We start from the raw sequence: 16,146 nt of genomic DNA, 5'->3' as shown, positions 1-16,146 counted from the left end.
GTCTAGCAGCAGGGAAACATGTGCAGAGGGGAGAACGAATACCCAGCTCTTAAATAGTGTTGTTCATCAGTAGATCTCAAAGCACTTTACAAAGAAGGTTAGTATCTTTATTCCCATCTTACAGATAATGAAACCTGGCAAAAATAGAGTACCAGATCTTTTTTTTCAAAAAGGGGTAAAATACACATTGCATTAAAGATAAAGTACCTAACTACTTCTCCTTGCAAGTAATTATGGGACTATGTACCAGAAGGGAGATGGTGTGCACATTTGCAAAGAGAATAGGAAAAGTCAATGAAACAAGCTATGTAAAGATGTAGTCCAAGACAATGTAAAAAGCTGAGCATTCTTCCATGAAAGCACCTTTCCCCCCTCCGACTTCTGATCTGATGATGCTTGTCTTTATTCTTTAGATTCCAGGTAGAGAGTTTCTGTTGAGAGTTTCCTATATGGAAATATACAATGAAACCATAACAGACTTGCTCTGTGACAGCAGGAAAAACAAACCTCTAGGAATTCGAGAGGACTTTAATGTAAGTAAACCAAGGTGACGTAAGACACTTTTTTTTTCTCTTTATTTGATGCAACAAACCACCTCTGTGGGCATGGATTCAAATCATGAGATGCTGATCTAAATGGAGTCCATGGCTGAATGTTTGCCAGATTGTGTAATCTTGATTGAGCTAGATTAAACTATAAGGATGCTGCAGAGCTGGATTTAGGTGCCCTAGCAGAGGGATGGCTCTTTGAAGTTCCTGTGGCTATTCTTATTTGGGTTGAACTGGCCAGTGCAACTCAGATGGTGGAACATTCTAGCAATGCTTGTTAGAGTGCTCACAGGCCACTTCTACTCCACCCCTCAGCCTTCCTGAACATTTTATGGGTGAGATGTGACATTTGCCGCCTCAGTTCCTTCCAACTGCAGCAGCAGATACATGTGAACCTCTCTGGATCTGGAACCCTCTAAATAATCTTAGTGCCTTTTATGAGATACTTGAAGTTATTCTTCATTCTGGCTGCCAATTTAATGGCTGATCCAAAGGTGAAGAGACCTGGTTTTAAATACTCCTGAGGGAATTCTGCACCAAAAAATTAAATTCTGTGCACAGTATTTTAAAATTCTGCACATTTTATTTGTCAATAAATAAATGTGACTCCAGCCTGGCAATGGGGAGCATAGGCCACTGGCTGCATTGAGATTGGAGAGCACCCTGAAGCCCCCACTCCCCCAGTACAGAGACTCAGCAGTGAGGATGCACCTGCACAGTGCGAGGGCTGGGCCTACCCCAGAAACACCCTGTGGCCCTATCCCTCTACACCAGGTGTGGGTGGGCAGGCTCAGCCCAGCAGGATCCAAGTGTGGAGGAGCTTAATGTAGGGGGATCCAGGTGTGGGATGAGAGGTTTCTGTGTGGGGCATTCTGGGTGCGGGTGGCACAGGGGATCCGGGTGAAAGTGTTTGGGTCTCAGGTTTTGGGGGGTGGGGCTGGAGTGGGACTGAGGGAGTGGGGTTTGATGGGGTGAGGGTCCAGGTGCAGCTGGTTGGGGATCAGTGGGAGGGTCTGGGTGTGGCTACAGTTTTTGGTTTTTTTTTCCCCCAGCCTCATTACTGTGATAGCGGAAGTTCGCTGTATAGATTTGCGGTCAGGTCATGTACAGGAACAATGATTCTCCCTAGCTAAAGAGGAAAGCTCCTGCAAATTACCCTTTTCTACTCCCAAGAAGTGGAGAAGATTGGATGAGCTCTCTCACTTTTCTACAGAGACCTCCTTATGCACCATCAGGTTCAACAACACTAGATAATAGATGGAATTCAGTTCTAATTTAGCTCATGAAGCCTCCATTTGAACCTATGGCTGACTATTTACTATTCCATTTATCTATTAAAATTAGGGCTGTCAATTAATCGCAGTTAACTCACTCGATTAACTCACATTAATTTTTTTAAAATTGCAATTAGTTTTAATCACACTGTTAAACAATAATAGAATAACAATTGAAATATTGTTAAAAATAAAATAAATAAAAATTAAATATTTTTGGATGTTCTACATTTTCAAATATATTGACTTCAATTACAAAACAGAATACAAAGTGTACAGTACTCGATACTTTTTGTTTTTCAATTCACCTCATAAGTATAGCCGCATAATCTCTTTGTCAAAGTGCAACTTACAAATGTAGTTGTGGTTTGTTTTTGTTTTTTGTTACATAACTGCACTCAAAACCAAAACAGTGTAAAACTTTAGAGCCTAAAAGTCCACTCAGTTCTAGTTCTTGTTCAGCCAGTTGCTAAAACAAACTTGTTTACATTTAGGGAAGATAATGCTGCCCTCATCTTTATTTACAGTGTCTCCTGAAAAGGACAACAGACATTTGCATGGCACTTCTGTAGCTGAAGTTGCAAGGTTTTTATGCTAAACATTCATATGCCCCTTCATGCTTCAGCCACCATTCCTAAGGATATGCTTCCATACTGATGATGCTCATTAATAAAAAAATGCATTAAATTACATTTGTGACACAATTCTTGCTGCCAAGAGTTCAATGTCTCCTGCTGTCTGTGTTACCCACATTCTGCTATATATTTCATGTTACAGCAGTTTCGGATGATGGCCTAGCACACGTTCATTTTAAGAATACTTTCACTGCAGACTTTACAAAATGCAAAGGTACCAATGTGAGATTTCTAAAGAGAGCAACAGCACAGGACCCAAAGTTTAAGAATCTGAAGTGCCTTCCACAATCTGAGAGGGATGAAACATGCTTTCAGAAGTCTTAAAAGAGCAACTCCTTAAAAGAGGTGGAAACTACAGAAGCTGAACCACCAAAAAAGAAAATCAACCTTCTGCTGGTGGCATCTGACTGAGATGATTAAATGACTGTATCGGTCTGCACTGCTTTGAATTGTTGAGTAGAACCCATCATCAGCATCGACGCCTGTTCTCTGGAATGGTGGTTGAAGCATGAAGGAATATATGAAACTGTAGCACACCCGGCATGTAAACATCTTACAACACAGGCTACAACAGTGCCATGTGAACACCTGTTCTCAGTTTCAGGTGACATTGTAAACAAGAAGCAGACAGCATTATCTCCCACAAATGTAAACAAACGTGTTTTGTCTGAGCGATTGGCTGAACAAGAAGTAGGACTTGTAGGCTCTAAAGTTTGTATGTTGTGTTGTTTTTGACTGCAGGGTTTTTTGTACATGATTCTACACCTAAGTTTAATTTTCCTGACAAAGAGATAGCACGATAGTACTTAGTATTTCAATTTACCTAATACATTTCTTTTTTACAGTGCAAATATATGTAATAAAAAATATGAAGTAAGCACTGTACAGTTTATATTCTGTGTTGTAATTGAAATCAATATATTTGAAAATGTAGAAAACATCCACAAATATTTAAAAGGTATTCTATTATTGCTTAACAGCACAATTAATCACGATTCATTTTTTTAATTGCTTGACAGCCCTAATTAAAACTCTTAACTGCCATAACATCAACCAGAGGTGTGAGTGAGTCACGTGTCCTGATGGCAGATTTGTGTTCACTATTTCACAAAGACAAAAGGTGGAGTTTTTCACCCTAACCCTGGAGTCTTACCCAAAGTACTATAGAGGGGGTTTTGTGTGGTTTTTTTTCCACCCCATGTTAACCAAACTATAAATTTCCCAATTATCTTCCCTCAATCACACGTTAATAAGGGTGAATGAAAGTTACATGCTCTCAACACTGTAGGGTTTGCTTCCACAGAGACTGTGTGTGGCCATCTGGTGCATAAATCGACAGCGCTCTAGTCTGCTGCACACGTAACTGGCCATGATGACCCTCCTCCTAGACACTAAAAGTCCTATAGTGTGCTTTACCCTGCTGTCACAGCAGTATGTCAAAGCACAGTATAGAACTTGTAATGTACAGAGCAGGGTCTTTATGGCTAGTTAGTGTGCAGCAGGTTAGAGCGCTGTCGATTTACGCATCTGCTGGCCGCATATTCAAGTCTCCTTATGGGGAAGCCCTAAGAGGGCCCTAGCCTACTATCTAAACAGGGCTAAGGAATTTCACAGGTTTCCCCCCCCCCATCTTCTTTTTTTAGGATCACCTTTGATTGTTTAATCCACCTAAGGTAATGGTTGTGAAGTGATAGGCAAACAATATATAGAAGAAAGGTATAAACTGGATGTCATTTTGGTCCTTGCTATGATTAAATCATATTCTACTGCAGCAATGTCTATCTCCATTGCATACTTTAAACATGTTCTATTCACAGCAACCTGTAGGACTGCCACTTTAAGCTCTATGTATATACTTACAAAATACAATGCTTTAGAACCTCGGGTCCAGAACAAATGCCCCGTTTGATAGGCAGTACTTCAACCCTTATTCAAGTAGGACCCTGAGTTCTAACCTCAGCTGATGAGGTATTGCTTGCCAATCTGACCCATGAGTGCTGAATACACAGAAGACTCTAAAAGAAGAAATGAAAGTTACTTACTTATAGCAGAGTCCAAGATGGCCTCTGCCTGTTTTCATGTCTCATGAGCCACCTTCTCCTTTTCCTCTGGTTCTTTTGAGCTCATGATTTTGAAGAGGTGGTGGAAGGAACTGAGATGGCATATACTATAGGGCCATGCGCCCTTTGATATTTGCCCTTGAGAAACTAAGGGAAAAGTAGGATGGGTATGTGAATGCAGTAACTGGCACTGCTAGAAGAAGGTTCCACTATCTGAGCTGCACTTGCTGACATATCCAATGAGTATGAATATACAAAATCCCTTTTGAAGAGTGCAAGTAGAAGTAAGCAAGCTTCACGTTGTGCCTAGAACTACTGCAAAGCTGTAATCAGCCTTGTTATTTTCTCTTTCCTAAGCATTGGAATGTATTTAGTCTCTTAAAATATATAACCTTGAGCAATGTGGGAGCTTTTGGGGGTGGGGTGGGGGCTGTGAGTGTCTAAAACACTTCTACAAAATCTAACTTCACACTTTAATTTATTGTCGAGGTTGCAAAAATGCATCTGCAGTCAGCACGAAAAAGAACCTACACCGTTTCCTCAGAGAGTTGCTTTAACACACTTCACCATCATAATACATTCAAAAGGGGTACACCATCCACCACTTTTACACCTACATCACAGAACTATCAAATTAGAATTGTGGCCAATATGGTGTGAGCGGAAGTAGCTTGTTGCTGTCTTCAATTTCACTATGCTAAAGTTTTGCTTGTTCTCCTTGTTAATGAGCACCATTTGTTACATTAACTGCTTTAGCAAAGCTTTTGGAATGGGGGGGTTCTTCTAATCTGTGTGGGGCACAAAATGTAGATCCTCCATGAATAGTGCTTTTGGAATTTTTGTTTCTCAAACCTTTGAAAAGTACAAATTTCCTTGAAAGATCTAAAAGCCCGAGGACCTTTCCCTGCCAAATCATATACATTTTAAAATACATCATTTTGTTGGATCTCAAATGTTTGATATTGTCTCCTTAAAGTTACAGTTGAGATACGTACGTTAAAAATTTGTACTAGCAGTGTTCTGACTTTATTCCCCAGATAGATTTGTCTGTCTTCACACTGCTGTGTGGCTTTTATTAATACATTCAACTGAAACCAGTGCATAATACAGTATGCACATCTATTTCTCATTTATTTTACAGTTGGGTGAAATTTGTCTTTAATTCTGTTTCTCTTGCAGAGAAACATCTACGTGGAAGATCTGATCGAAGAGGTGGTTGTTAATCCAGAGCAAGTCATGGAATGGCTCAGAAAAGGAGAAAGTAGGATGATTAGCCTCTCCATTGTTGATGCAATTTTAAAACACATGACCACTCTTCTAAATTTAATACAAGGCTAAAACTACAATCTCATAAAAACTATTATTTTAGTTTATCAGTTAGACTACTTTTGCTTACAATCTTAATATTGTCTGGAGCATATGGGGTTTTTGGATAACAAACACCATGACTTTACTTTGACAGAAAAACGACACTATGGAGAAACAAAAATGAATGAACACAGCAGCCGTTCTCACACCATTTTCAGAATGGTAGGTGGCTGTATAGTCGTGTTTTTTGTTATGTATTAGCTGAAAAGATGTGCAATAATCTTATAAGGCTTTCTTCTTTTAGATTATAGAAAGTAGGGAAAATGATCCTGCCAACACGAACTGTGATGGAGCAGTAATGGTATCTCATCTGGTAAGTTATATTTGAAAAAGGTTGTTGGGTACTAGGTAGGCATTAACGTGGAAACTTACAATTTTAAAAACAGCTAAAATATTGGACACCACTAAAATGAAATCCTAAAATCAGAAATTCTCTCCCATCATATTGAGAATGAAACGCTCTGAATGGAAAAACTTGGGTAAAGGAGAAATATTGTACTGTTTTAAGACTATATAACAATATATATGTAAAAGTCTACTAGATATTGTGCAGACAGAGGCTGTGATGCAAAGTATCCCTGAAGGTAGTTTACTCACTACTTGGGATTTCCCTAGTGGAAGGGAAATCCCCCTAAGGGTCTTAGAACTCCTACCTAACCCCTTCTGGCTGCTGGGACAGAAAGGGGTATGACGTGGGGAAATCTGGTTGAACACACAGTTGCCATAATTCTTCATAAGAACCTCTGTCAGTTGGTGCAAAATAGAGCAGATTTCAGGAGCCAGGTGTCCTCAGGACTAGAGGAACATAATGGGGGCTTGCAGCAACTCTTGCTGACAGATTCAATAGCTGCTGGCTGTGATCCCTTTTCCCCTTTGTTTGATGTATTGATATTAGCAGTATGGCAGGGATCCAAAGGAGGGAATGAATGTTTGGTCTATCGGTCTGTATTTGGGACTCTGAGAACTAGATTCTGTGTGCAATTCCTATTTAAAACCTCTCTAACATCTTGACAAATTACTGCCTGCTCTCTACTTTCTGATGAACTGATTAACGGAGGTATTCACTAGTCATCTCTAATTTCTCCAGTATCAAACTTTGACTATTTGCATCTTGATCAGACTAGTCTGATCAGTAGTGGGCTATCTTCAGATGATAGCCTATTTCCTTCAAAGCAGTGGGTCTGTCAGCAGCCTTTGATACCTGGTGTTTATTGGTGGCTGGGTTGTACTCTTTGGTGGAGTTCGGTCAAGTATATCTTCAGTTTTTGAGCTCTCTCCTGAAATTGGAGGCCTATAAAGGTGACGGCTGGTTGCTAGGCATCAAGCAAGTCACCATCAAATGATACTGCAAGCTCATAATCCCTGTTACCTACTAGTTGCACCACTAGTTGCACCACAGGTATAAGGGATTAGGAGCAAATATTGGTATTTTGGTACTTGACCTCTTCCATTGACCTCTTAGATTGGGTAGGGGGAGATGAACAGTTGGTGTAGGCTCAATTCAGAGGAGGATGAAGGTAATGCTTATGTATTAATGGAAACTGAGGACCTGGCAGATTGTTTGTGCACTTCTGTTATTCAGGGTGAAGAGAAGAAGGTGACTGCTTGTGAGACAAACTTGCGTTTAATGGGAATTGAAATGTTTTTTGAAGAGTACATACTTTAAAAGTTGCAATGCTAGTTTACGAATAGTGGTCGCAATATTGGTAATGGAGTCTACAGTGATATTTTAAAGCCATTTTCCCCATGCAACTTAAGAAAATATTGGTCTCACTGTGCAGTTGGTATATTACTACAGAAATGTCAAAGGCTTAACTGAACTTGGATTGAAATTCTTAGCATAGATTTAGCATTGAGAGCATTTAAAACTGACTTATCTGCAAACTGTGCCTCATGAAATCTTTAATGAATTTGCAGAACTTGGTAGATCTGGCAGGCAGTGAAAGAGCTAGCCAAACAGGATCAGAAGGTACGTACGGGGCGGCAGGTTTGTATAATTTTTGGTGGTGCCCAGAATGGGTCCAAGTCCCTCTTTTTCCCCCCCACACACACTCCTGCCTAAGGCTCTGCGAGGGAGTTTGGGGTACAGGCTCTGGGACGGAGTTTAGGTGCAGGCTCTGGACTAGGGTTGGGGGTACAGGAGGGGGTGCGGGCTCTGGGAGGGGGTTTGGGGTGCAGGCTCTGGGAGAGTGGGTGCGGGAGGGGTACGGTCTCTGAGCTGGGACAGTGGGTTGTGGTGCAGGAGGGGGTTTAGGTGCTGGGTACAGGCTCTGGGCTGGGACAGAGGGTTAGGGTGCGGGGTGTGGGACTGGGCCAGGGATGAGGAGTTGGGGGTGCAACAGACAAGCTTCCCTGGTGTAGGGGGCCAGAGAGGAGGATCCCCCTTCCCTACCCCTCCCCCCCAGCATGACACTCACCCAAGTGCCCATCTCCCTGCTATTTAAATGCTGGCTAACATTCTAACAATCAGGAGGTATTATACCATAGAAGAAACTATCTGTCCATGAAGTGCTGGGTTCTAAATTTTAAATAGAACCATTCAGGAAAAAGAAGCCAAGCACATTGTAGACAATTCAGTGTAAAACTCTGCTCACTGTGAAGTTGCAGTTAAACTAAAATCTTTATAAAGCTTAAGAATGGTATGAAGACTGTTATAATTGTTACAGTGCTATAACTAACCTAATAGTACACATTTCCCTGGAATATTGGGTGCAATCCTAGCTGGCCAGTTGAATATAAGAGAAATAGAAAGATTCAGACATACATAACAAATTATTAGAGGCATGGAGGAACTTGTATATGAAGGGCTGAGGAGCAAATAGATTGGGATTGTTTAGAGAGGAGATGTGATTAATGCTTACAAAATAATGAATGGTATAGACCAGGTAAACAGTAGTGCCCCTCTCACAATACTAGAACAAGGGGTTATTCAAAGAAATTAAAAGGCAAATCAATTTAAAATGTAATACTTCTTTTGTTTTTACATAACCTATAACTAACCTGTGGGATTTATCACTGCAACCAAAAACTCACTGAGATTAAGCATAATGGGAGTATTCACAGTTTGATTAGATGGGATTCAGATTTTAGCATGGGTACAAATCTTGAGGGCATCAGCCAAACACTGACTAGGGTCACAAAGCAATGTTTCCTCCTATGAGAAGCTCATTCCTTAATTGTCCATTTCGGAAACGGGGTGGGGTGTGGTAGGTTAGTTGGCTGCTTGTTGTGGGTATTTTTGTTGTTTTTTGGTGGGGGGGTTGTTTGATATCAGGCATCAACAACCTGCGGCATGCATGCCAAAGGCGGCACACAAGCTGATTTTTAGTGGCACTCTGCTGCCAGCTGGGGTCCCGGCCGCCGTCCCCGCTCAGCCTGCTGCCAGCCTGGATGGACAGAACCCCGGGCCAGCAGCAGGCTGAGCGGGCCAGTGGACGGAACCCCGGCCGGCAGCGGGGGCTGAGTAGCTTAGCCCCCGCTGCCGGTCTGGGGTTCTGTCCGCCAGCCCCTGCCAGCTGGAGTCCTGGTCACTGGCCCCACTCAGCTCGCTACCAGTCTGGGGTTCCGTCCACTGACCCCTGTAAATGTAAAATGTATTACTGGCACGTGAAACCTTAAATTACAGTAAATAAATGAAGACTTGGCACACCCCTTCTCCAAGGTGGCCGACCCTGTTTTATATATTCCTAAAACATCTGGTACTGACTGCTGTCAGACAGAATACTGAACTAAATGGACAACTAGTCTGCTCTGTTATGGCAATTCCTAGGTACCTAGGACTGCTTAACCTTCTCTGAACAGTTACTCTGACTATTATGTAGGATAAAAGTGGACTTTTGTGAATAAAAGCAGTGTTTTTATGTAATATCTAGGTCTTCGACTCAAAGAAGGATGTAACATAAACAGGAGTCTGTTCATCTTGGGTCAAGTGATCAAGAAACTCTGTGATGACCCATCTGGGTAAGCATTTCCAGAAAAGATACTACAAAGATAGTTGTAACTCTCTACATAGTTGACTAGTTATCAAGCCTTCAAATCCATTCATATTCTTAATATTGATTTGTCCTTATTTCCTTACATCAGACATATAAAACATGAAGAGAACTGCAATTTCATACCAGATGTTGCTAAGTCAATCTGTTTTTGCAACTGATATCGTTATATTCACCAGTACAAGAACACTAGTCTTTGCTTCATGGTTTGTTTGGTGTTTTCTCTCCCTCCACAACAGTTTCATAAATTATAGAGACAGCAAGTTGACACGAATTCTCCAGAACTCCTTGGGAGGAAATGCTAAGACAGTTATCATTTGCACAATTACGCCAGTTTCGTTTGATGAAACTCTTAGCACCCTTCAGGTAAAATTATTCCGTTTCTTTATTTTTTCCAAGCGTTAACATGTTTTAGCTAACTAGGTCAGAAACCCAAGTTTCTCAGCTTTAACAAAATTGATTACTTCATCTTTCTTGAGGCCTCCTGTGGTCTTGAGAGCCATTGAAGTGCACTGTTTGATACTGTGAGCCTTTACCCAGGCACCTTCTGACATATGTTGTATGGACTTTACTTCTTCTGACAGGCACATTTTTCATTTCTCCTTGTTTCTTCCATCTGTATAATCTGTACAGTCTCCACTTTCTCATAAATTCCCCTTTTCAGAGACTTCATATATGAAATATAGTCAACAATTTAAAAAAAAGAAAAAAATTGACAACTTCAAATTGTTGGTGTCCCTTTTAACATTGCTGTTGGAATAATTTTCACTTCTGATTTTTTGGGGGGTTCAAAGTTAGTCTCTCTTCCCCCCCCCCCCCCCCCCCCAATGCAATCTGACTTCTTCCAAAATTAAGGCACATTTGGAGGTTGGGACTACAGAACAGCAGAAAATACCTACATAGTTCTGTAGTAATATAGGAAAACCAGAACTAAACCAAATGTGAACTTCTTGCTGTGCATGTACAAAAGATAGCTGAATTTAACAAGCAACTGCTTCAGGATTCATAATATGTGAAGTTCAAACTTAAGGTCAGGCACTCTGAGCTAAGTGCAAAATGTTTTGGCTTTTTTTTTAATTTATTTTTAATTGGAAAAGTGCTTTAGGTCTGAACCTACACCCTTACTCGAATGAGTTGTCCCACTGAAGTTATAAGACTACTCAATTTTTACTCATCTGTAGGGTTGGGTTTGTTGTATTTCTTGTGCTCTCCAAAATCAAATTTAGGTGGATAACCTCTTTGTTTCATCTTTGGGCTGATACCAAGCAATGGAAGCTTTCAGCCCCACTCCTTCCTTTCCACACACACACACATCCTCCCCACCACCCCTCTTCCCTCCCCAAAAAAGAACAAGTTATGAGTAAGTGGAAAATAACAAGGCTTAATGTTGAATTGCGGCCTTAACTAATTTGGCGCTTGCTACTCAAATAGTAAATATTCATTTTGCCTTCTAGTCATCCTGTTATGACTTTTCACTCTAATAGAAAACTATAAAGATTTATTTACTTATTCGCAAAAAGAAAAGGAGTACTTGTACTGTAGCTCACTTCAGCTTATGCTCAAATAAATTGGTTAGTCTCTAAGGTGCCACAAGTACTCCTTTTCTTTTTGCAAATACAGACTAACATGGCTGTTACTCTGAAACCTTTACTTATTCTGTAACTTCTGCTAATGGGAAGCTTCACTGTCTTGTATGGTCATTCTTCCAGTTTGCCAATACAGCCAAAAGAATGAGGAATACTCCAAAAGTCAATGAAGTCCTGGATGATGATGCCCTTCTGAAACGATATCGCAAGGAAATAGTGGACTTGAAAAGGCAGCTGGAAGAAGTATGTTGGAACATGTTAAGCTAATCATATAGCATTTAATATAGAAAGACCAAAAATGCCAAATAAAAGGCAACTAAACTTGAAGATAAACTGCACTTGCTTTTAAAATACTTTGGACCATAGCTCACTTCTCATACAACAAGCTGAATTGTGTGAGGTTAACGTGGTATAACAACACAGCTCATGATGGTTATGGGTATGTCGTTACTTCCATATATCCATATGTGAAACTTCACAGATTCAGTGCCGTTAACCTGATAAGATCCCATGTGCCCATAGGTGTATGGATAGAGGCATGCAGATCCCACTTCTAGTTCCTGTGTTTTTTCTCATTTAGCTATCACACTTCTAGAGGCAAAGAATTTTCTTCCTTTTGCATTTGAAGAATCACTAACCTAGAATTTCATAACCTACTATTATAAAAACTCCTAAGATTACCGTAACCGAGATTGGAAAATTTTCAGACATTCATGCTGCCGCCGCCACCTCCACCCCCTGTCTCCCCCGGTGCACTTGGTTCCATGTCTCCTGACTATACATGACATACACTGAAAACACAGGAAAATTTCTAAACAATAATATCACTTCTCATGCCCAGCAAATCCACTAATGCAACCCCATAATCTCTGGCTGATGGATTACCTGATACGAGAAGGCAGAATAGACATTCCCTTGATAAATTGAGGCAACAGCAAACTTTCTTCAATTGGCTTTACTCTTACAGTGTTTCTGCTGTACAATCAGTTAATTCTCATTCTGTTTTGTACAGCTAATATAAGACATGCGGACTGTAAGGGCTTTTATAGGACAACTCAGATATAATTGTTGTACCTGAAACTGTTTATAATGACTATATTTCAGGTTGATAGTGTCACTCTTAAAGATTCAGATTTTATCAGAAGGCCTTGTTCCAGTCTTCTACCCTGAAAAGCCATGTAGAATGGAAGTTTGCTCTCAAATCCTGAATATGCCTTGAGAGGTTGAGAAAGAGCACAATGTTTAGCTTCACCCTGGTACTTCCTTTTTAAAATAAAGACTCTACTTCTTTGCATAGCTGTCTTAAAGAATCATTAGTTACTTTAAGATCCAAAATGTAAATCCAAGGCATTAAAAACTATACATAGACTAATAACAACATGCTATGCCTCAAAGCCTATAAAATCTATGCAGAATTTTTAGGGGAAAACAGAAGCTTGTGGTCATGTGGGAAACTTCCTACCTAAATCTACCTAAGTCCTCCGTTTTAAGAGACCCAAATTTTAAAACCCTACCCACAGACCTGCAGAAGCATACAAGTCTTGCCTACTCTCTGCTGAGATGATCAATTTCTTTTTATTCTAAACTTTGAGGAAACAGTCCGATTTTTCTGCATGGCTGTGGTATTTAGAGCAGTCATGGTAGTGCCATCACACTAATTCTCAGAGAAGAATTCTCCGGAAATGCCACTTAAAACTGTACACACTTATTCTTATGGAGCTGGAGTGATCTGGAACATCTCTCTGAATATCTGACAGTTTAATCATGGGTATGTCTTTAAGAAATGTCTAGCTTAAACTCTTGTATTCAGTGTCATATATGTCTAGCATTTGGAGGAATTTATGTTTCTTCTTTAAGTGTTGTCCCTGTGGGTGCTCCACTTTAATCACACTGTTTAATAATAGAATACTATTTATTTAAATATTTTTGATGTTTTCTACATTTTCAGATATATTTATTTCAATTAAAACATGGAATATAAAGTGTACAATGCTCATTTTATATTTATTTTTGATTACAAGTATCTGCATTGTAAAAAAAAAAAAAAAAAGTATTTTTCAATTCACCTAATACAAGTATTGTAGTGCAATCTTTATCATGAAAGTTGAACTTAAAAATGTAGAATTATGTACATAAAATTGCACTCAAAAATAAAACAACGTAAAATTTTAGAGCCTGCAAGTCCACTCAGTCCTCCTACTTGTTTAGCCAATCGCTCAGACAAACAGGTTTGTTTAGATTTGCAGGAGATAATGCTGGCCACTTCTTGTTTACAATGTCACCTGAAAGTGAGAACAGGTGTTCTAATGGCACTGTTGTAGCCGGCATTGCAAGATATTTATGTGCCAGATGTGCTAAAGCATGAAGGGGCATACAAAAATGTTTAGCATATCTGGCACTTAAATGCCTTGCAGTGCCAGCTACAAAAGTGCTATGCAAATGCCTGTTCTCACTTTATGGTGGCATTGTAAATAAGAAGAGGGCAGCATTATCTCCTGTAAATGTAAACAAACTTGTTTGTCTTCGCAATTGGCTGAACAAGAAGTAGGACTGAGTGAAACTTGTTGGCTCTGAAGTTTTACATAGTTTCATTTTTGAGTGCGGTTATGTAACAAAAAAAATCTACATTTGTAAGTTGCACTTTCATGGCAGGTTGCACTACAATACTTGTATGAGGAGAAATGAAAAATACTATTTCTTTTATAATTTTTACAGTGCAAATATTTGTAATAATAATATACATTGATTTCAGTTACAACACAGAATACAATATATATGAAAATGTAGAAAACCATCCAAAATATTTAACACATTTCAATTGGTATTATTTAAGTGTGATTAAAACTGCGATTAATAGTGATTAATTTTTCTGAGTAATCGCAGCTAACTCATGCGATTAAATCGACAGCCCCAGTTTAAATAGCTAGTTATAGTTAGCGTTACTGTTAATTTCATTATTATTATTATTTTATTATTATTATTTTTAAAATTATTTAGTTACCCTCTCCGCTGGAGATGGTTAACCATTAAGATTCCTGGCTCCCCAAGCTTCAAGCGCTGTGGCTCCTGCCACGAAGCAATGCCCGTTTTGGACGGGCATTCGTGCGTACAATGTCTTGGTGAGGTGCATATCCCCCCAAAATGCACCCATTGCAGGAATTTGAAAGCTAGAGCCCGACGTGACCGGGATCTCAGGCGAAAAATGATTTTTATGGAGAAATCCCTCCAACCTGAATTGGACACGCAGACTGCCTCTCCGAGCACTCCTCCAACAGAAAAAGGAAACTTACCATGCAAAAGATTAAGGAAGAGGGCTCAGACATCTCTGCAGAAAGCACTGCAGAAACAGCGGTGGTCTCCTGCCAGGTCACTACCCCCATTGTTGACATATGCTCAGGTGAGCACCTATGACGCTCTGGGTACCTCCAGAACCTCTGAGGCCCTAGCAAAGGAGACAGAGTCAAGGCACAGACATGCCTCCTCCATGGCACCAAGTTCACCTGTAAGGGACTCTGCACCAAGTGTCTCCTCAGGCACCATGCCTCCGCCCCCAGCACAGGCAGCTCCAGTGGAGAAAACCGTCTGTACCAACCACACCGACCAAACAGAGGCAGCATCAGTTGGCTGGCACGGATGAGAGTGGACCCTGCGGCACCAACGGTTCCGACATCAGCACCGACACAGTCTCTGCCACACCAGAGAGACTTGATGATTTCGTTGGCACCACACTCCCCAATGCTTGGTACCGAGGCTCCCCCAGTAGCTCTCATGAAACGGCACTCATCTAGTGAAGATGATGATGAGGTGTAGGAACAAGGCACTTTCTCACCGCACCATTCCTCAGCGAAAGAATGCCAACCACCTTGGAGCCATATGCGGCTGAGATACTATTACAGATGGCTCAACTATGGTGCACACCGCCGTGGATGTACCTGCCAGTGGCCTTCCCCACGGCTCATGGAGCTGAACTACTGTCCAACCCAGCATCTCCTACCCCACAGCAGCTCAGAAAGTTGGGGATGACACAGAAATGGGCACAGACCAGGAGACTACATCTCCTGCACAATTCTTCCTCCTCCCCAGGTGAGGCGATTATGCCACCGCTGCCTACTTCAGGAGGCGATTTCAAACAGTTCCAGGAACTGTTTAAATGGGTTGCCCAAAGTCAGGACATCCCTTTTGGAAGAAGTGCAGATGAACCAGCACAAGCTGGTACAAATATTACAACCATCATCTGCCTCCAAGATTGGTCTCCCCATCAATGATGCCAATTTGGAATCAGCAGAGACAGTCTGGCAGACACTGGCCTCAATTCCGCCAACATGCAGAAGGTTAGATAAAAAGTATTTTGTTCCCGCAAAAGGTGGAGACTTCCTCTTTGCCCGTCTACCTCCCAATTTGTTGGTAGTCGATGCCACTAACCAATGCGGCAAGCCAACCCAGTTTAGATTGACACCACAGGCTCGACCTGTTTGGGCACAAAGTTTATTCTACAGGCACGTTACAATTTAGAGTCGCCAACTATTCCGCCTTGTTGGCAAAATAAGATTATGATAACTATGGGAAATGTAGCTCATTCACAGCAGAGCTCCCCGAGGAGAAACAGTCACATTTCAGGCTATTGTAAATGAGGGTCAACTAACTCATAGCCAAATTTTGAACCACAATTTTGAAGATTTGGTC

The 16,146-nt window shown here is 40.8% G+C and overlaps 1 protein-coding gene across 1 annotated transcript in view; it reads left to right on the top strand.

Annotated features, from left to right (window-relative positions):
- Nucleotides 1-16,146, top strand: part of CENPE (centromere protein E) — a 73,074-nt gene that overhangs the window by 4,133 nt on the left and 52,795 nt on the right. The window contains exons 5-12 of the mRNA XM_077815093.1: nt 414-533; nt 5,697-5,778; nt 5,980-6,047; nt 6,130-6,198; nt 7,803-7,854; nt 9,758-9,845; nt 10,117-10,243; nt 11,587-11,706. Coding sequence (XP_077671219.1) covers nt 414-533; nt 5,697-5,778; nt 5,980-6,047; nt 6,130-6,198; nt 7,803-7,854; nt 9,758-9,845; nt 10,117-10,243; nt 11,587-11,706 — 726 coding nt within the window. The remainder of the gene's footprint in view (nt 1-413; nt 534-5,696; nt 5,779-5,979; nt 6,048-6,129; nt 6,199-7,802; nt 7,855-9,757; nt 9,846-10,116; nt 10,244-11,586; nt 11,707-16,146) is intronic.

This window comes from Eretmochelys imbricata, chromosome 4, assembly GCF_965152235.1.
Source record: "Eretmochelys imbricata isolate rEreImb1 chromosome 4, rEreImb1.hap1, whole genome shotgun sequence".
Lineage (NCBI taxonomy): Eukaryota > Metazoa > Chordata > Testudines > Cheloniidae > Eretmochelys > Eretmochelys imbricata.
The sequence above is the reverse complement of the archived record's forward strand: the minus strand, read 5'-3'. Positions and strand labels throughout refer to the sequence as shown.